General features: G+C 37.9%; 1 protein-coding gene across 1 annotated transcript; it reads left to right on the forward strand.

Annotated features, from left to right (window-relative positions):
• Positions 1–2239: 2239 nt before the first annotated feature.
• LOC122059654 (calcium-dependent protein kinase 2-like) lies at positions 2240–22059 on the forward strand. Its single transcript, XM_042622588.1, has 8 exons — positions 2240–3513; positions 6153–6296; positions 6443–6595; positions 8305–8420; positions 8985–9152; positions 9239–9366; positions 21266–21365; positions 21443–22059. Exons 1-8 carry the CDS (start codon positions 2733–2735, stop codon positions 21521–21523), a joined length of 1671 nt encoding a protein of 556 aa, XP_042478522.1. The 5' UTR covers positions 2240–2732; the 3' UTR covers positions 21524–22059.
• Positions 22060–22650: the final 591 nt, after the last annotated feature.

Below are 22650 nucleotides of genomic sequence, written 5' to 3' on the forward strand. Positions count from 1 at the left end.
GAATCCCTAAAACCCTAAGTCATTTTCACAATGGATTGGGCTAGGAGTTTCATAATCTTGGGCCTAATGGATCAATCAGTATTAATTAAGCCCACATAAAAATCCTAACAAGGGTGACAAAGACTTTAAATTGGTAGGTGAAATAAAACTTTCTCCTACTCCAATAAAAGGAACAAATGATTTTTACGAAACATAATAGTATTATATATTTTCGTATACGAGTTATTGAGGATGGTTGTCCTAATAAGCTTGATAGGGTGGTCCAAGTTGCTGCTACATGAATTTTTTTTTTTTTGTAAAAGCTACATGAAAGACTTAAATTTCATGGTTATGTATATATAAAGTTCCTTACCTTATGTGTCATGTTTCAATCCAATTAAATAAAATTTTCCAAGTCGTCAAATGAAGCCTTTAAAAAACAAGGGACTACAAGAGGATGCATGAGAATATATAAACAACTTAAAAAATGAAAAAAAAAAATAGAAATTCTCCTAATAGGAATCTTCTAGTAAAACATGAAAGCTCACCCCAGACATCCTAACGACGTTATTTTGAGTTTGGATCAAGTCCTCATACGACAATCATTCTCGTATGGTGCTTGATCCACACATAGAATTCACTTAATTTCTCTTTTTTTACAACATGTTTTCACATTGAGTGGATTCTAAGTATAAATCAAACAACATACAAGAATGGTTCTCGTACGAAGAAGATCTCTATTATTTTCCCTCAATTATGGGATAAATGTCGGAAAATCCAACACCTTTATCCCACCCCATTGAAGGCCCACAAACAAATGGGGCCTTAGTGTGATGCTTTTCAATCTTTTGTCTTTCATTGCCATAGAAAGACCCAAGCAAAATGCATGACTCATTGACACCCTGAAAGGGTCATGTTATGCAAAATCTCATTTTTCTTTTCCTAGTTATCTATGTAATACTAGAAGGTGATGTTTTTGATAATCATAAGACAAATTTTAGTCATATTTGTTATGTTTTTTTGGAGGTAATTTCTCCACTCCCATGTGGAACTGAGAATCCCTTATCCATGGGTTTCCATGTCTTAGGATGGGAATTGAGAGGAGTGGGGAGGACTTTATCAATTTCGTACAATAGGGAAGGAGACTAAAAATAATCCATTCCTAGGGAAATAATTCAATACCATAGGAGAAAGATCCCCTTGTTGCTAGTGTGGGGATTCCTTCCATGCCCTCAAATTTGATTAGTGAACCATATACTAACATTCTCCATTTCCATAAAAATGGGCCCTTTGTCTACGAAACCATACCTATTGGCGTCACACTTTGTACCGGTCCCGTGGTGTTCAAATAACCCTCTACCTTAATATAATATATATTTATGATCTTAATATCAAATTTTATTATTTAACTTAATAAGATATGTGTTGGTCTTACTCATAAATTATGTGAATGTAAAAATATGAACATATTGTTACTTTTTTGTCTAATATTTTTCTAGGACTAGATGGTGAATAGAAATCCCTTAATCCTTTTTTTTTTTTTTTTTAATGCAAAAGAACCCCTTGACCATGGTTTTCGAATAGGCTAGAGAGGGTATTATGCAATCGTGGAGATATGTTCAACCATCTACAAAGTACTATTTCTTAATAGAAAATATTTTAGAACACTAAGATGGCAATTGAAGTCTGAATCCAACACTAACCGTTCAAGATCTCACCGATGGGAGGAGTAAGGCCTTATTCCACCACGTGGCGAAGGAAAATTTATCCTAATTTTTTTTTTGTTTTGTTATTGAAATAATTATTTTATACCAAAACAAAAAAAATCTTTATTACAACTTCTCACCAAAAACAGAAAGATATACTTGACAATTTGACATATATTTACCGTATCGTTGAAATTTGGAACGGTTTTAAAGTTGTCGCAAGTGAACAAAATTTTTGTTCCGTTCCGTTAATTTAGACTTAAGGCGGCTCGTTCGAGTTTTGACGGGTTTTGTCTGATGCAGTGTATTGCCAAGGAAGGAAGCAGCGTTGAAATCGTCTGTAATTTTGATCTTATACAATTTCGTGAAATATCACCTTTAGAGGGTGATACATGTATTGATACTAATATAATGGTCCAAATTTGGTACAACTAATAAAACCTTAAATCAATGAAGAGTCATTTAAATCGGATCTGAACCATTACATTGGTATTAATACACGTATCACCATTGAAAATGTTATTTCATGCAATTATACAATATCGGAATTGGAGACCATTTTTTTCCGACTAGATGTGCCATCGCAGTTGGCCAAGTAAAGCCGCAGCAAGGAAGGGAAAGATCTTTCTCTACCTCTTTCTCATTCTCTCCTCCTAGTTCTTTCTTCCTATCTGTTCTAAATTTAAACCCACCCACTCGGTTTCAACTTTCAACTACTTTTTCCATTAATTTTTTTTCCCCCTTTTTTTGGTTTCTTATTTCTGTTCTAATTCTCGGATGTGTTCTTGTGGAAGTGCAATATATGGAATTAGCAATCCAGTTCTTCATCTCTCCTTTCAAATCAACTTCAGGGTCTGAGATCTGATCCCTATATCAGAATCCCAATTGGGTACTTTCTATATATTCTTCGTCTTCTTCTTTAAATAATCATTGTCATATCTCTCAGACGGCCGCCAACCTGTTCTCTTTTTCACCTACAATATCAATTTCAACTCTGAAATCTGATCTGGGTTCTCTTGAAATCGTAGATTGGGGGCGTACTTAGCCATGGGTCTCTGTTTCAGTAAGGGCCAGGAAGCAACTAAACCAAATGCTTATGGGTACAGAACAATAGGAAACGACGACGTCGGTGGTGGTGGTGGAGTTGTGGCAAGGCATCAACAGAGAACTCAGCAACATTTGGTTCAGCAATCCAAAGCTTCTGCCCAGCAAACCCACCCGGTACCTGTAAAGCGGCCGGCGCCTGCACAGGCACAGGCACAGCCGCCTGCCCCTTCCTCGTTTAAGCAACAGTCTCCTTGTGCCGCTGTTCATAAGCCAGATACCATCCTAGGAAAGCCATTGAACGATGTGAAGTCGTGCTACACTCTTGGGAAGGAACTGGGTAGGGGTCAATTTGGGGTGACTTACCTCTGCACAGAGAACTCGACTGGCGACACTTATGCCTGCAAGTCCATATTAAAGAGGAAACTTGTCACTAAGAATGACAAGGAAGACATGAGAAGGGAGATTCAGATCTTGCAACATTTAACTGGGCAACCTAACATTGTGGAATTTAAAGGTGCTTTTGAGGATTTGCAATCAGTTCATCTCGTCATGGAGCTCTGTGCCGGTGGAGAGCTCTTTGATCGGATAATTGCGAAAGGGCATTACTCTGAGAGGGCAGCTGCCTCCATATTCAGGTCCATTGTCAACGTTGTTCACATCTGCCATTTCATGGGTGTGATGCATCGAGATCTCAAGCCCGAGAATTTCTTGCTTTCCAGCAAGGATGAAGGAGCCATGCTGAAGGCCACCGACTTTGGGTTATCTGTCTTCATTGAGGAAGGTGAGTTCCCTCGTCTTCTTCTTTTTCTGATTTTCCTTCTGTTTAGGGAGCTACATATGCCCTAATTTTCTCTAACTTATGGTGATGTACCACAACTTACACGCCTAAATTATTCCTTTTTAGATCCTTTTTTGCAACTCTATACATTATTAGGTCCTTTTTATGGTATGGGGATTGTTTTTCCATCAAATAATCCAAGAACCTACTTTGCTAAAATTTTAATAGGATTGTCCAAAGTATTTGACAAAGAACAAGCTGATGAATGAGCGGCACAATGATTGAATCACATATTGCATATAGGCCATAGATGAGGATCAGTTGACAGATGGTTCAGTAATGTTTAGCCGAGAGCAATGACTTCTTGGCTGAGGTGTGATATTTAGCAAGTTGAAGATGCTAAAAGGACAAGGTGGAGCAAGAATAATGGATGCAAGTTAGGGGTGCTCACTTTATAGTCATATAGTGAAATATCTATGCCCTTGAATGGAGTTGATTGGAGGAGCAGGAATTGTGTGGCCAACCCCATAATTCGGAGAAAGGTTAAATTGAATTCATTTGAGTTAATGAACCTTCATAGTATAGGTTAAAGGTGTTTTAATAAGCATATGAATGAAAGTTATGTTACTCCTTAATTTTTCATCTAGAAATTCAGTTACAGCCTACAATCACTACCAGGAGTTATCTACTGATTTCTAGATGTTATCTGATATAATGGAACCTATTTGACTGTCTACGATTAATTTTTGTAAATGCACATGCAAGGAAGCATAGTTTCAGTGAAAGATGAAGGGTCACTGTTGATATACATGGAATAGAACTGAAAATATAAAATATTGGGTGTACTTACCCTTTTTTGAGGTCTCAGTGCTTCTTCAAGTTCATCATGAGGGTGACTAGAGGTAACCGCAGATGTTTTAACTTGAGTTGAAAAGGTCAACATCTTGGAAGAATTTGGCATCTGCTAGATTGCGCTGACTTCAGAATTACTATAACTCAATTTTATAATAACCTACCAGCACTGGTGTTTTTGAAATACTCTGGGTCTGCACTGTATACGAACGCATAAATTAATTCCTCAAGGACTGGGTGAAGCTGATTTAACTAAACACTTCTTATTAAGATTCTTCTAAGAAGTTTAGTAAAGCACTTTGAATAAAACTTAACAGACTGAGGAGTTCTTCCCCCGTCCCCCCCCCCCACCCTTTCCAAAAAAAAAAAAAATTTAATAATAAAATAAAATAAAAAAGGCTGAGGAGAACTCCCCTTCATTAATCCATAATAAATCTGGAAAGTAGAAATGATTTACAGAATTAATCTTGTCTTTAAAGCTTGATTATCCTCTCTGTATTCCATGTAATTGTGAAGGATAAGGTGCAGCACTCTTATGAATTATATTTATTTGATTTATTTTTTGTTTTTAAATCTCCTTGTTATTACCAGCAATGATTCTATATAGAATCCATTTGCTGGTGCCATCTTTTTTCTTGTCTGTTTTGTGGTATTGATTGATGTAAGGAATCAGTTTGATGTAACATTGCTGTATACTCTCGATTAAAGCCAGAGGTTGGGTCTGGAAGTATCATAATCGAAAAAACAAATTCCACATATATCACCGAATCAAGCTAATTGGATTCCGAGGAAGTTAAATAAAGTATCCTATTTTTCTACTAAAGTCTAACCGAAATTAATGAAGCATAGAAAAATTTAATGCACTTATAGAGTGAAATTTTTCTGAAGCTCGCTGATCTTAATCAGCTGGAAGAAGGTGTGGGGGAAAATACTATCTTTAAAATATATTACAGCCTGCAGAAGTTTGTAACCATTCATTTCCCACAGATCTTTGTTGGCATCTACTCCAATTGCTCAAGTTTCTGGTACTCAAATTGTAGGCAGGATTGAGCTTAACTGAGTTCTCACCATCAGAGAAGAAGTATAATGACTAGGGAATGATCTGAGAAGAAAGACAGGGACAGTAACTATAAATTCCTCTCCGAATTCTTTTGTAGTTTTTTTTTTCTTTTCGCAAAGGGAGGAAGTCCCCCTTGTTCTAGACCCATGAGCATCTCCAAAACAACAGAGTAACTGCTGAAGAAAAGGTAGAAATATTACAAGTCTATGAATACTTGTCTCTACATTGTATGTTATATTTGGACTGCATCCTTTGCTAACCAATGCTTGTCTACATTCTGCTGAGTCAGTCATAACAGTTTTCTGGAAGAATGCTAAACCCTTAGATGGCATTCCCTAATCCCCAGGTCTCCCCAGGGACAAAGCCAAAGAATTTCTAATTTGAAGGTCTATTGTTCACCACAAAAAAGAGCTATTTTTGAACTTTAGTTATGTTGACCAATGTTCCTCTGCATGATAATTTGTTTTCAATTTACTAATGGAGTTAATTGTTCAACCTTTTCCCCATCTTTTGCCAATGATAAAGTGTGCTTGTGTTTTCCATCCATTTTAAGGTAGTGTCCTTTAGAAAAAGTTTTTTGGCATATTGATCTCCCACTAATCTTTGTTTTCGTTTGCTTCTGCTCTATCTTATGGATTTGTGTGGTTTCCCTATTTTTTCTTTAATGCGATAGCTATTGCTCTCCAATTGCATAAGTTTGACGTTGACCAAACTACTATGGATGTGGCAGGTAGGGTGTACCGAGACATGGTAGGGAGTGCTTACTATGTTGCTCCTGAAGTTCTGCGGCGTAACTATGGGAAGGAAATCGATATTTGGAGTGCAGGAGTTATCTTATATATTCTACTCAGTGGTGTTCCTCCTTTCTGGGCTGGTAAAGTAATAAAGCTATCTCTTCTTCATGCTAAAACATTAGGATCCGCTCTTGTTGTGTAGACTGTAGAGGATCCTTATCATTTATATTCAGCTGGAAATTAGAACGTGTTGGATTTATTTATCTTTAACGATTGAATATTGTAGAAACGGAGAAGGGAATATTTGATGCGATATTAAAAGGAGATATAGACTTTGAAAGTCCCCCTTGGCCATCAATATCAGGCAGTGCCAAAGATCTGGTTAGAAAGATGCTAACACAAGATCCAAAAAAGCGGATTACTTCAGCACAAATTCTTGGTATTTTCCTCTATTTGATTAATTTCATTGTTTTATCTTATTATGGGGACTATGAATGGATTTTTGTCAACATGTTAATTAGGTTTTATCAGGAATTATACATCTTAGCATTTGTTATATAAGCACACCTTAAAGTCATTCTGATTTGTCAACTGCTAAAGTAGTGATGCAGATTAATTACCAACATAGGCTTGTTTTATTAGGAATAAGCCTAGGGTTGGGTTCCATACATGTTGGGCCTTTGATCCCATGTATTTTGAGTGTAATAGACCACTTTTATGGGTCTAAAAGGGGGACTCTAAGATTGAGTACGGGATTACTAGTTAGTTTCCTTTTTAGTTGGGCTTGATTTGAGTTATATTTTTTTCCTTAAGAGTCAAGTTATTAATTGAGTCAAGTCATTAGTAGTTAGCTTCCTTTTTCAACTAGTTTCTAATTTCAGTTTTTAGTAACTATTGTATTAGGAGAATATTTGGTTTCCTTTTTGAGGAACCTTCTATTTTGTAATTCCCTCCCCCATTAATATTATAAATAAAGAAGAGGAGGCTCCTAAAGGCCTAGAATGATTTTGATAAAAAAATAATGGCAGTTGCTATTGTCTTCTTCATGAAGAGTTGTCTTGTGTTTGATCAAGGCTGAAGGAATTGGTGTTTGATCCAATTGACTCTTTGCGGCGTGAAGTCTAAGAGGTCTCTTCAACTATTATTTCTTTCTTTTCAAAGTTAATTGCAAGGTTCTTCAAACCAGGTAAGGGATCTGAACTGCTTTTGATTTCTGGTTCTGGAAATCTCAAGTTTCTCTCCTGCTGCCTCTGTACTGTTTTGAAGATCCAACCATCTGATGGCTCTCTGTTTTTGATCGAGTGTTAAGATCATATAGAGGGGAACTCAACCTAATTCGAGGCTCATCAGACCAAGGAATCTGCAGTTATGGGATTTCTCCCTATTCTGGCCGATCCTAATTTCTACCCAGATTTGCTAATCGATTTCTGTTGGGTGTTGCTAATTGGTTGCTGATACTATTCCTCACTGATTTGACTTCATTAGTTGATGATTTCAGTCCTATATTCCTTGCTGTTTATTCAGTTACAGAATTTCTGAAACTGAGATCGATTGGACTGGTTTGACTCTTGCTGTTGTGTTAGACTTTGGTTCATGGATTACAGTTGTTTGTGAATCCAATTGAACTACTTTCAGTCCCTGGTTTAGTTCTAAAAGGTTGCTGCTGGTTTGACCTCATTAGTACTGCCATATTGAAGTCGATAGCCTGCTAGACTATCTTATATTATTTTGATTTTCTGTTATATTGTTGGGTTGGTTATGGTTGTTCTTAGATTAAAAGATCCTGAAGCTGAGACTTGGTTAGACCCCTATCCTAGTCTACATTAAGTAGATTATAAAATCTACTTTACCAAAGTTATTTGTCATTAAAGTACAGGTATCATATTTTTAGTAGCATTACTTTTTGTAAGTTAAAGTCTGCGAGGTTTATATTGCTTCCCGAAAACCTCATATCTTATATGCTACAAAAACATGACTGTACGCAAAAAAATTATACGAGGAAAAAGCCCACCTGTTTTTGTCATCAAATCCTTAGATTCACAAGTCAGTTTGGCATGATACATTCACATTATATGGATAACATTTTTGTTATTTTACATAGAACTATGACACTTGTGAATTATCCATTTCAATAATATAATGATGCAGAGCACTCATGGCTGAGAGAAGATGGTGAAGCATCAGACAAACCAATAGACAGTGCAGTTCTCTCTAGGATGAAGCAATTCAGGGCAATGAATAAGCTCAAGAAGCTTGCACTGAAGGTTAGTTATTAATCCATGTTCAGGGAATTTTCATTTCCACAGAAACAATAAAGGAAGGGGAAGAGGCAAGACTAACTTCTTGTGACACTTGGTTGCATGGGCATTAGGAGCATTTTTTTCTATCCTGGTTCAAAAGGATTTTAATAGCAGACATCCTTTTTGCTCTGCCAAACATGTAGCTTGCACCTCTGATGATCATGTGAATGAGATCTCTTGGGTGGAAATTAATATGATTGCATGATTATATTTTAAATCTATTATTTTCTCTTGAATCTTATAAAACCACTGCTGTGCATAAACTCCAAATGTATGGCACAGTGAAGGAGGATGCTTTGTTGCATTCTCCCGTCCGTTTGTTCTAGTACCATAAACTGATTTGTACATAAAACGTTATCCTTCTGCACTACTAGATATTTGGATTATCATACTTCCAGGTTTTTCTGAGCTACCAAGTTGTCAAAGAGACAGATGTTCCAGAATAGTTTCATTTATGAATGGTATAAATATGTGTCACCCATTAACAAAATGATTACAGTATTCTTGATGGCTTGGAACCTTCTCTAGGTGATTGCGGAAAATCTTAATGAAGAAGAAATTAAAGGGCTGAAGGCAATGTTTGCGAACATGGACACGGACAAGAGTGGTACAATCACTTATGAAGAATTGAAGTCGGGGTTGGCTCGACTTGGATCAAAGCTCTCGGAGGCTGAAGTTCGGCAACTAATGGATGCTGTAAGATAAAATTAATTGCAGCTCCCGTCGCTCTGGTTTTCTTTATCTCAGCCATCATTCCTTGACGAATGTTCTCTGCATTTCAGGCTGATGTGGACGGAAATGGTACAATTGACTACCTTGAATTCATCACTGCTACTATGCATAGACACAGGCTAGAACGGGATGAGCATCTATACAAAGCGTTTCAGTATTTTGATACAGATAGTAGTGGGTCAGTACTCTCTCCCTCAACCTCCCAAAATAAGAATGTTCTACTCCATTTTGTTCATTTTCTTTTCTTTCAGAGTTTTCTTCTCACTCTCTCTCTCTCTCTCTCTCTCTCTCTCTCTCTTAGGCTTATCCCAACNATTATAAATAAAGAAGAGGAGGCTCCTAAAGGCCTAGAATGATTTTGATAAAAAAATAATGGCAGTTGCTATTGTCTTCTTCATGAAGAGTTGTCTTGTGTTTGATCAAGGCTGAAGGAATTGGTGTTTGATCCAATTGACTCTTTGCGGCGTGAAGTCCAAGAGGTCTCTTCAACTATTATTTCTTTCTTTTGAAAGTTAATTGCAAGGTTCTTCAAACCAAGTAAGGGATCTGAACTGCTTTTGATTTCTGGTTCTGGAAATCTCAAGTTTCTCTCCTGCTGCCCCTGTACTGTTTTGAAGATCCAACCATCTGATGGCTCTCTGTTTTTGATCGAGTGTTAAGATCATATAGAGGGGAACTCAACCTTAATTCGAGGCTCATCAGACCAAGGAATCTGCAGTTATGGGATTTCTCCCTATTCTGGCCGAACTTAATTTCTACCCAGATTTGCTAATCGATTTCTGTTGGGTGTTGCTAATTGGTTGCTGATACTATTCCTTACTGATTTGACTTCATTAGTTGATGATTTCAGTCTTATATTCCTTGCTGTTTATTCAGTTACAGAATTTCTGAAACTGAGATTGATTGGACTGGTTGACTCTTGCTGTTGTGTTAGACTTTGGTTCATGGATTACAGTTGTTTGTGAATCCAATTGAACTACTTTCAGTCCCTGGTTTAGTTCTAAAAGGTTGCTGTTGGTTTGACCTCATTAGTGTTGCCATATTGAAGTTGATAGCCTGCTAGACTGTCTTATATTATTTTGATTTTTTGTTATATTGTTGGGTTGGTTATGGTTGTTCTTAGATTAAAAGATCCTAAAGCTGAGACTTGGTTAGACCCCTATCGTAGTCTACATTAAGTAGTATCAGAGCATAGCTGAGAACAACACCCCCACCCTAGTTTCTCTTATGGAGATGCTACAGACTATGAGGACTGAGATGAAGGCTGAACAGCAAGCCTTACGGACTGAATTGAAGGCTAAATTGAAGGCTGAATTGGATGCCAGATTGTTGAATGAAGAGACCCCACCACAACAGCCTACTGGCGATTCACATACAACACCCTAAGTAGAAACCCCATTGAATGTAGTTGCTCAGTTGACTAACAGGAGAGCAAACCCTAATGTGAGAGCACCAAAGAGGGTTCCGGTAGCACAATCTACTTTTGAAGAATATGTAAAGGGTTACTTTAAGATTGAACATCCCACATATCAGAGGTACTCTGGAGATTCACAGAAGGTCAAGCTTGATCTGAAGGAGTTTGATGGTAGACATGACCCCCAATTGTTTTATGATTGGGTAGCTGTTCTGGATGATTATATTGATTATTATGACTTGCCTGAGGAACGGAAGATGAAACTAGCTCGTGCCAAGCTAGTTGAGGCTACCCGTGATTGGTGGAGAACCTATGAGTACGAACTGGAGGACTGTGGTAGAGAACCTACTGCATGGGAAGAGATGAAGCAAGACCTATCTGATAAGTACTTGCCACGTAATTTCAGAGCTCGTATACAAGACCAGCTGAACTCTCTTCGTCAGGGAAATATGACTGTGGTGGAGTATATGAAAGAGTTTGATGCACTTTATTCTTGCACAGGCATTAGGAAGAATGAGAGGCAATTACTTTCTCAGTTTCAACTGTGATTACGAGCTGAAATTAATAGAAGAATTGGTGTTGCTGATGTGTATACAGTGAGAGATTGTTTTGATAAGGCTCTTCGAGCAGAGGAACTTTTAACACAGCCAGGTAGAAGGTTTGGTTACCAAGCTAGGGAGATTAAGAAGAATTTTCCAGCCACTAAACCTAACAGTTCAACACCCCCAAGAGCCACAACTCCTTTATGTGAAGTGAAGATACCTTTATACAAACTAAAAGAACTTGAAGTCAAGGTTCACATTGAAGAGATGGTTCTTGAAGCTTCAAAAACAGAAGGTCAAGAAACAAAAGATTCCATAGAAGAGTTCTGCATTGAAGAGAGCATAGTAGACAAGACTGAAGTCGTGGACAATGATGTAGTGGTTGAAAGCACTCCACAACAAGTCTTTGAGATTCATGATGAAAAGGAAGAGTTTGTTCCAATCCTTAATAAGAAGGTTACCAACATTGACGACTCTTTGCACACAAAATTCACAGTTGGTATTGATTTAGAGGTTGAGCATATAGAGTTTGTTATGCCATCATGGTTCGTTGAAGAGAAAGCTCCACACCTTGAAGACTACATTCCACAAGTTTACAAGCAACCAGAGTTTTGTTTGGGAATGGTCAAAGCTACTACTGACATGTTGTTTCTCCCTCATCACTGCAAAATTCGAGGACGAATTTTTTCAAGATGGGGAGAGTTGATGCAGATGAATTACCAAAATAGGCTTGTTTTATTAGGAATAAGCCTAGGGTTGGGTTCCATACATGTTGGGCCTTTGATCCCATGTATTTTGAGTGTAATAGACCACTTTTATGGGTCTAAAAGGGAGGCTCTAAGATTGAGTACGGGATTACTAGTTAGTTTCCTTTTTAGTTGGGCTTGATTTGAGTTATATTTTTTTCCTTAAGAGTCAAGTTATTAATTGAGTCAAGTCATTAGTAGTTAGCTTCCTTTTTCAATTAGTTTCTAATTTTAGTTTTTAGTAACTATTGTATTAGGAGAATATTTGGTTTCCTTTTTGAGGAACCTTCTATTTTGTAATTCCCTCACCCATTAATATTATAAATAAAGAAGAGGAGGCTCCTAAAGGCCTAGAATGATTTTGATAAAAAAATAATGGCAGTTGTTATTGTCTTCTTCATGAAGAGTTGTCTTGTGTTTGATCAAGGCTGAAGGAATTGGTGTTTGATCCAATTGACTCTTTGCGGCGTGAAGTCCAAGAGGTCTCTTCAACTATTATTTCTTTCTTTTGAAAGTTAATTGCAAGGTTCTTCAAACCAAGTAAGGGATCTGAACTGCTTTTGATTTCTGGTTCTGGAAATCTTAAGTTTCTCTCCTGCTGCCCCTGTACTGTTTTGAAGATCCAACCATCTGATGGCTCTCTGTTTTTTATCGAGTGTTAAGATCATATAGAGGGGAACTCAACCTTAATTCGAGGCTCATCAGACCAAGGAATCTGTAGTTATGTGATTTCTCCCTATTCTGGCCGATCCTAATTTCTACCCAGATTTGCTAATCGATTTCTGTTGGGTGTTGCTAATTGGTTGCTGATACTATTCCTCACTGATTTGACTTCATTAGTTGATGATTTCAGTCCTATATTCCTTGCTGTTTATTCAGTTACAGAATTTCTGAAACTGAGATCGATTGGACTGGTTTGACTCTTGCTGTTGTGTTAGACTTTGGTTCATGGATTACAGTTGTTTGTGAATCCAATTGAACTACTTTCAGTCCCTGGTTTAGTTCTAAAAGGTTGCTGCTGGTTTGACCTCATTAGTACTGCCATATTGAAGTCGATAGCCTGCTAGACTATCTTATATTATTTTGATTTTCTGTTATATTGTTGGGTTGGTTATGGTTGTTCTTAGATTAAAAGATCCTGAAGCTGAGACTTGGTTAGACCCCTATCCTAGTCTACATTAAGTAGACTATAAAATCTACTTTACCAAAGTTATTTGTCATTGAAGTACAGGTATCATATTTTTAGTGGCATTACTTTTTGTAAGTTAAAGTCTGCGAGGTTTATATTGCTTCCCGAAAACCTCATATCTTATATGCTACAAAAACATGACTGTAAGCAAAAAAATTATACGAGGAAAAAGCCCACCTGTTTTTGTCATCAAATCCTTAGATTCACAAGTCAGTTTGGCATGATACATTCACATTATATGGATAACATTTTTGTTATTTTACATAGAACTATGACACTTGTGAATTATCCATTTCAATAATATAATGATGCAGAGCACTCATGGCTGAGAGAAGATGGTGAAGCATCAGACAAACCAATAGACAGTGCAGTTCTCTCTAGGATGAAGCAATTCAGGGCAATGAATAAGCTCAAGAAGCTTGCACTGAAGGTTAGTTATTAATCCATGTTCAGGGAATTTTCATTTCCACAGAAACAATAAAGGAAGGGGAAGAGGCAAGACTAACTTCTTGTGACACTTGGTTGCATGGGCATTAGGAGCATTTTTTTCTATCCTGGTTCAAAAGGATTTTAATAGCAGACATCCTTTTTGCTCTGCCAAACATGTAGCTTGCACCTCTGATGATCATGTGAATGAGATCTCTTGGGTGGAAATTAATATGATTGCATGATTATATTTTAAATCTATTATTTTCTCTTGAATCTTATAAAACCACTGCTGTGCATAAACTCCAAATGTATGGCACAGTGAAGGAGGATGCTTTGTTGCATTCTCCCGTCCGTTTGTTCTAGTACCATAAACTGATTTGTACATAAAACGTTATCCTTCTGCACTACTAGATATTTGGATTATCATACTTCCAGGTTTTTCTGAGCTACCAAGTTGTCAAAGAGACAGATGTTCCAGAATAGTTTCATTTATGAATGGTATAAATATGTGTCACCCATTAACAAAATGATTACAGTAATCTTGATGGCTTGGAACCTTCTCTAGGTGATTGCGGAAAATCTTAATGAAGAAGAAATTAAAGGGCTGAAGGCAATGTTTGCGAACATGGACACGGACAAGAGTGGTACAATCACTTATGAAGAATTGAAGTCGGGGTTGGCTCGACTTGGATCAAAGCTCTCGGAGGCTGAAGTTCGGCAACTAATGGATGCTGTAAGATAAAATTAATTGCAGCTCCCGTCGCTCTGGTTTTCTTTATCTCAGCCATCATTCCTTGACGAATGTTCTCTGCATTTCAGGCTGATGTGGACGGAAATGGTACAATTGACTACCTTGAATTCATCACTGCTACTATGCATAGACACAGGCTAGAACGGGATGAGCATCTATACAAAGCGTTTCAGTATTTTGATACAGATAGTAGTGGGTCAGTACTCTCTCCCCCAACCTCCCAAAATAAGAATGTTCTACTCCATTTTGTTCATTTTCTTTTCTTTCAGAGTTTTCTTCTCTCTCTCTCTCTCTCTCTCTCTCTCTCTCTCTCTCTCTCTCTCTCTCTCTTAGGCTTATCCCAACTAAATGGTGTATCATCTTTTGCCAATTAATTTTTATTCAGTCATACTTGCTACCATAATTAGTAAGGGGATGGCATAAAAAGGGATATGGATATGTATAAGTATTAAATGGGTCTGGAGTTCAATAATACTTCAAACAAATTTGGAGTAAAAATATAGTACCTTTTTAATTCATTTTTATTTGAAAATTCAGGAGGGATTTCAAGCCAATGAGGACTTAAAGAACCTCTTAATGATGGTTGAAACAAGGTAGAACAGTGCTCGTATAGAGAATTTTTACACGACCAGACAAGAAAAGAATCCCTAAGATCCAACTCCGTTACAGACCATTAAACAAATTTTAAAATTAATCAAAAAGGATGACCTTGATTTTCTATAATGCTAAGCCATTAAAACCTTTACCATCAGACCCACATCAGTGACATCACCAACTTCTCCCTCACAAAGCAGTAGAAGAAGACAAAGAAAGAGAAAGATAGAGCAGATGATGACAACTAAGATGACAGTGAAGGAGAAGAAAACGAAGAAGAGGGACGGGGATGAAGAGTAAGACGATGGCTTTATCATAGAGGATAGCACGAACCCTAATAGAGGTTGGGGATGCCATTGTCGATGGATGGTCTGATCAACTTAAATCAACATTTTTTAATACATATTACACGTATAATATACATTCAATACGTGATATAATAGAATACACATTTTATCCGTATCTTGATTGGAAAATATGTTTTTTTAATCATTCAGTACAGTACGCATATAATGTGAATGTAGTATGTGAATTTGCTAACCATGTGTGTTACCAGTCTTAAGGGATGGATGTATTTCCATTATAAGTCCAGCTACAGAAAAAGGAGTACGGATACGTACGTGTTTAGACAGACATAGATTTCAATAATACTTTTAAAATCTGGAGTAAATAAAGGCATAGAAATAATACAGTGTGTTTAATACAGTTCTGCTTAAAATTTTGGGAACAAAAATATATGCATATATTCACTATGTAACGGACATGTACGTCAATCAACTAACAGAATAATAGGATGTAGAACGTGCATTTATCAAAATCAAACCTCTCAACTGAAATGAAAACAAGATAATAGTTAGGGGAAGAACATTTGGCACTCGACAGGCTAGGAAAGAGAAATGACTACAATGATGAACGAGTCTGGGTGATGGGTGTATAGGTTGACAGTGGTCCTGTACTTTTGTCCGTCAGATTAAAAGGTGGGCCCTCTGTTGTTGTGTGTTGATGTGCATTGTTGTCATGCCCTTAACAACTCGAGCTTGAGGTTTTGGGATAAGTAGTTGTAATATGGTATCAAGACAGGAGATCGGGTGTTCGATCCCTGATATGTGTGAGGTGTTTGTGTTATGTGTTGTTGACTTCTTGTTCCCCTATGCTTTATGCCCCTTGGTTCCACATGGTGTCACGTGCAGAGCCACGTGTGTGGACCTGCACATTGGGGTGTGTGTGTTGATATACATTGTTGTAGCCCTTACTTAACAGCTCGAGCTTTTTAGATTAGCTGTTGTAACATCTTCAACACCAATGCAGTATTCAAAAAGGAGTAGAGTTTCTCCGATTTGCAGTAGGGATGCACGTCATCCACTCCAAGATATCTCCTCACACGTCCCCCTCCCCTTCCATTTTGTGTACTTCACTGTCCTTTTCATCTCACTCCCATTCTCCTTATGCCATATCTGTCCTCGTACCCTTCCTCATCTTTTTAAACTCCTAAACCTTGCGCTCAACGTCATCATCATCTCTCTCTCTCTCTCTCAATGTGAGGGTTTCTGACACATTAATGATGAATCCCTGGACGATGAAGATCTCTGAGGAGATGGATCTCAACAGGAATCCAACGAGACTCCAATGTATCTTCTCTTTGTCAAACAAAGACAGCCACAGGTGCAGCTGCAGCAGCAGTAGATTTGGCAAGAGTTTGGCTCAGATTTAGGCTTGTTGGTTGAAGAGGCATTGTTGTCAAATCTTCTATTGTCCAGCAGATGCTGTAGGAACTAGGAATGGGTATTAAGTGTAATATACGCATGTAATATGTATTCATACAAAATACGCATATTTTTCCATATCTTTGGAAAGATATGGAAAAGAATTATTTTTTTAAATGATACAAAAGGGTACGCATATTATATGCGCACCATAAGCGTGTTTACTGACTATGGTCTTTCCTCATCACTTCTCCTAGAATCATTTTAGGCCGACCTGGCTCTTTTAGTCCTCTAATCTGAATCGTATCACTCCTTATTGGAGCACTCAAAGGTCCCCCTTGCAGGTTCATACCCCACCTCATTTCAGCTACTCTTAAATAAGCTCTAATTTGTTCATTCTTTATGTTTTCTTTTCTAGTTTTACAACTATTCATCTCGACATCCTCATTTTAGCTTACGTGAAGTTTGTTTATATGTTTTTTTCTGTGAATGAAAATATATTAAAGAAAAGGAGAAAAATACAAAGCAAAGCCACTACGTTAGCCAAAGGGCAAGGCCCAAACAAAGGAAGAACCAAGGGGTGGGGACAAAACAACCATCGTGGAGGATACAAGAAAACTAAGGGAGGGGGCAAATTACATGCCAAAAAAAAGAAGAGAACACAAAAAAGGGGGGGGGGGAACAATAGAAAAGAAGCTACATCAAAATTAGGGAGAGGGAGAGACAAATTGAAGATCCCAAGCCAAGTTAATGTGCTTATTTCTAAAAAAAATTGAGCACCTGACACACCTATAAGGGATTTTATTCCTAACCTCAAAGGTGATGGTGTTCCATATTTTATCAATTGAACGGGAGTAAGAAGGCCATCTCCTTTTATTTCTTTCACACCAAATATGGTGAATTGCTACATCATTGTATAGGAAACTCCTGGGTGGGGAGGGATTTGGTTACAACCCTCCAAGCAATAAAGGAATGCCTAGGGATATAAGAAGTTTGTTTATATGTTGTTTCTTCATTGCCCATCATTCAATTCCACACATCATTGCTGGTCGTATAATTGTCTTGTAAAATTTTCCTTTAAGAGTTTTAAAGTAGTACATTGATTACACTAGGGGTGTCAACTAGTCGGTCTCGGATGGTTTCGGTCGGGCTTTAATCGACCCTTTGCAGAAGATTGCCAAGCCCATGACTAACTGAATAACTTGTCGGTTAACAATTCCCAGCACTGTGGCTAACGGATAAACAGTTAGTCGGTAACCAGTCCTTTACACATTTGCCACTGGCCAGTGTTTTTCCCCCGTTGGTGTTCTTTGCCATCAATGGAAGAGCTGGCTGCACTCTTCAGGACCCTGAACTTTAAAGCTGATCGATCCCATGAACCACCAAAGCTGAACCCCAAAGCGGATTGATCCCCTGAACCCTTAAGGGATGGGATGTATTTTGAAGCTGATCGATCCCGTGATGTTCTTCGCCATAGCTGGGAGAGCTAGCCACAGTTGGTCATCACCATCTCCAAGTCAGGACCCTGAACTTCAAAGCTGATCGATCCCTTGAACCACCAAAGCTGAACTCCAAAGCCGATTGATCCCCTGAACCCCCAAGGGATGGGATACATTTTGAAGCTGATCGATCCCCTGAACCCCAAAGCTGAGGGACTTACCACTTTGAAAAGAAACTATATCAGCTGGAGTTTTGGAGAGCTTCTGATAACTAAAATGCTAATTTTTGACAGGACACTAGCAATAGTCGCGTACAATCACAACACAATTACTAACCCAAATGAAAGAAAAAGAAATCAATCCCCTCTCTGATTTGACACAAATTTGGAAGTTCAACTCAATCAAAGCCCATGGGTTGTCACACCCAAAACCCATTCTGAGAGGGGGCAAAAGCATATACCAGAAACCCAAACCCTTTTTCTGGTGACTATCGAGTGGACAAAAAAAGAGAGGACATCTTCCCTTTTCAATCATTTTTCAGCTTGCCGATGACTTCTCTATACCTTCTTAGGTCAAGGTCCAACAGAAGAGAGGATACAAGAGGGTATGTTATATAAATTGCATCTTCTATATGAGGGTTTTTAATGGCATGTTGGTCTCGATTGGGCATATGTAGTTTAATGGTCGGGACCCTTTATTGACCGACAAATGCATAAGCTACGAAGACCCTCAGTCCTGTTCAGGCTTTAACAGTTGGCTCCAGTTGGGCCTACCAATGCGGGCCACCTGTTGGCACCCCTAGATTACACAGCTCAGACACACATCTCCACTTCATCCACCGTGCCCTATTACTTTGTTTAATATCATTCTCTAATCATTTTTTTTTTTTTGTGCCAGAGGCCCACTAGGAGTCAAGGAAAGGACCCATAGAGGGGCCAGAATGCGGGCCTAAGAGGGCCACACCTTCTTGGAAAGCAGGAATGATACTAATAGTTCTATGATTCAGATGCCATCAAAGGGACTTGATCCACTAACCAAGTCCCTGAAGCACTCTCCTAAGGGGAAGTGCCAACCTTCAGGATCGGCAATCATATTATTTTTAGTTGAAGTCATCAGGCATTTCTAAATAATTTTATTAGTCAGAATCTTGAATAACCCCTGCTTTAGACATTATTATTTGTGCCATTTAGGAGTATTTTGGCTATTCTGCTCTGAAAATTGGAACCATGATATTGCAACAACACAAAGCCTTTTCGCCACTTAATGAGGTCGTTACGTGGATAAAAAAAAAAAAGATGTAATAGATGATAAAAAAATAGTAACGAAGTAGTACATAGCTAGATGGGGTTCATTACCTGGATTTTAGCCCTCCAATATGCTTTATTCAATGTCAAACTCGGGATAAAGCCTAATATGTGCATATCATTCTTCACTACTTCTCCTATGGTCATTTTTTCCTGCCTGTAACTCTTTTAAATCCTTTTATCTGGATTAAATCACTCCTCCTTATTGTTGCATCCGATGGCCTCAGTTAAACATGGTCATACCATCTCAAACGACTTTCCCGAAGCTTATCATGATTGGGACAACTCCCAAATCTTCTCTAAACGTTCATTTCTTATCCTATCCTTCATAGTTTTCTTGCATATCCATCTTAACATCCTGATCTCCCCTACACATAGCTTATCAATATGCCGCTTCTTAACTGCCCAACATTCTGCCCTGTATATCATAGTTGGGTGTACGACTACCTTGTAAAATTTTTCTTTAAGTTTTATAGGGACGTACCGGTCACACAACTCCTGACGCACCTCTCCACTTCACCCATCCCACTTTAATTTTGTATGACACATCATCCTATATATCACCTTCTTTATTTATGATAGATCCAAAATATCTAAAATAGTCACTTTGCGGTATCACTCTTCCTTCAATAGTCACCACATTGTTATCCATTGTAGTGTGCCTAAAGATACACACCACATATTCCGATTTCTGTCTTTATTCTACTTATCTTAAAGCCTCTTGATTCAAGATCATTTGCGAAAAGCATGCACCTTGTCAACATGCATATTGACATGCTATATTAACTCTCTAGGTACTCTGTTGTAGGCCTTTTCTAGGTTGATAAAGACCATATAAAGGTGCTTCTTTATAGCTCTATAGGTTTCCATGAGTCTCCTGAGCAGGTAGATAGCTTCTGTTGATAATCTCCTTAGCATAATACCAAATTGGTTAACCGAGACATCAGATTCTCTTCTCAAGTGGGTTTCAATAAATTTCTTCCAAAGCTTCACAGTTTGGCTCATAAAGTCATAAGTTTTATGCCTCTATAGTTATTGCAATCTTGAATATCCCCTTTATTTTTGTAGAAGAAGACTGTAAAGCTTCTCCTCCACTCATCTGCTGTCTTCCTTGTACTTAGAATCTTGTTAAAAAAGGTTAATTAACCATGATATCCCACAAAGGCCTAAGCTCTTCCAAATTTCTATTGGGACTTTGTCTGGTCTGGAGTCTTTCCTGATTTCATCTTTCATCATGAATCTTTAATAGCAGCCACTCCAAACCTTCTTATATATTTATGGAGTGTGGTGTCTTGGTGAAGAATGCAACTCTTCCGGTTTAGATCCACTCAAGATGTCTCCATTTAATAGCTTGCAAAAATAATCGCCCCATCTATTCATAATGCCTTCGTCCTTTACTAGCACTTTACCATCGTCATCTTTTATACACCTAACATTCTCATGATCTCTGCCCTTCATATCCCTCATTTTAGCTATCTTGTAAATAGCTTTTTCTCCATCCCTTAGTGTTTAGGATATTGTAGAGGTCATCATATTTCTTCGCCCTTGCTTTCCCCATAATTTTTCTAGCTTCATTAGTGGCATCATAGAATCTCTTCTTATCATCTACTTCTTTAGTCCTTTGCCAAGTCTTTACAAGATCTTTCTTAGATATTGCCTTAATATTGGTTACCTTATGTTGTGATGCACATCGGGTTTACTTGGGTTCTGTGTGGCCTTTATCTCTTGATTAAGTGGGTTAAGTACTCAGTATTCCTTTGTGGTATTGATTCCAGCTGCAGTTTTTCTGATGATTTAGTGGAAATTTGGAGATGCCAAGTCTGTCGCTGGATCTATTGAATTGAAGGCATCAAATGATTTTGCTATATGTAGAAAATGCCAGGCAACCAAAATTTGAAGATTGTAGCATTACTATAATCTACTCCAGCTTTTGACCCTTTTTTTCTTCTGTTGGATGTCCTTGAAGGTTTATCACGAGAGATGAATTGGAAACAGCCATGAAGGAGTATGGAATGGGTGACGAAGCCAGCATCAGGGAAATAATACAGGAAGTGGACACAGATAATGTAAGTTTTCTTTCTTTTGGAATTCTACTGTTCTACTATTGAATCATTAATGGGTACTGATTCTATTGAACCTACAGGATGGAAAAATCAACTATGAGGAGTTCTGTACAATGATGAGAAGTGGAATACAGCAGCAACATCCGGTGAACCTTTTCTAGTTTCCCCCATGAGCAGCTATGCATTTTTGGACTGCTTGTGAATTACATTTAATTTGCTGACAAGCTAGACCGGACCATGAAAGTTCGACTCAATGGCTCCTGGAGGACAGTCTCATCAGAGGTCTAATATATGTTGCTGATATTCAGTGGATTCTTTCACAAACTATCTTCTGCTCTGTTCTGATCTTCAATACAAAGGGCATTTTGCGGTGTTCGTAGTTGGGGGTGGTCTTTCAAGAATATGTAGTTTTGGGAAGATTTTCTTCTTAGGTGTGGTTAAATAGATAATTGGGAAGCTGCCCTGGTTAAATAGATAAAGGGAAAAGGTTGTCTGAGCCGACCCGAGGGTACACACTCTCTCTCTCTCTCTCCCCTGTTTATCAAACCCTCTTCACCCCTCTCTTATACTGTTGGCTCAGAGAACCCGCTCCCATAAATAATTATTTCGAGTGTTGATTATTTTTTGCTCGTATATTAGACAATATTACTATAGTATCAGGAACATTTTTTTGTTTAATAAATCTTTTTAACTATCATTTTTAGTTGTTAATATGTTTGAATAATTGCTTCTAACCCTTGTTCTGATTTAATAGTAGTGTAGAAAGTAGGTATAAACAGATCAGATCTTTTGTACCTTTTTCTTGGGAGGTCTAATGCCTTCCTAAACCTTTGAGAGGCCCGAGTTTTTGAAGTTGCTCTATTCATAATAAGGCACTCTTGATTAAGCTTGCTTGGAGATTGTTTGCAAATTCTAATGAGCTGTAAGCTAAAGTTCTTAAAAGTCTCCTTGATTGATATCAATGTCATGAATAAGAAAGGCTCTCTTATTTGGAATGGACTATGTATAGTTATTCCTTCAGTTAAGCAATTAGTGTGTGTGCATACTGTTTTGTTTTTCGTCTTTTTCCATCTGGACTGAACCTTGGTGCCTGTGTTGCTGGATTTTCTACCCCGTGGAAACACTTTTTAATGGAATTTTAGCGTTAGGTATACGTAATTTTACCCCCACTTTGCCGAGAGATTGTTTCCTAACTTGAACCCGTAACCACTTGGAGTTTGGTGTTTCATTTACACCCAAGGTTGAAGGATTTTTTTTCCCCCTGAAAGAAAGTTCTGGTTGAACATAG

The sequence above is a fragment of the Macadamia integrifolia genome, chromosome 13 (assembly GCF_013358625.1).
Source record: "Macadamia integrifolia cultivar HAES 741 chromosome 13, SCU_Mint_v3, whole genome shotgun sequence".
Taxonomy (NCBI): domain Eukaryota; kingdom Viridiplantae; phylum Streptophyta; class Magnoliopsida; order Proteales; family Proteaceae; genus Macadamia; species Macadamia integrifolia.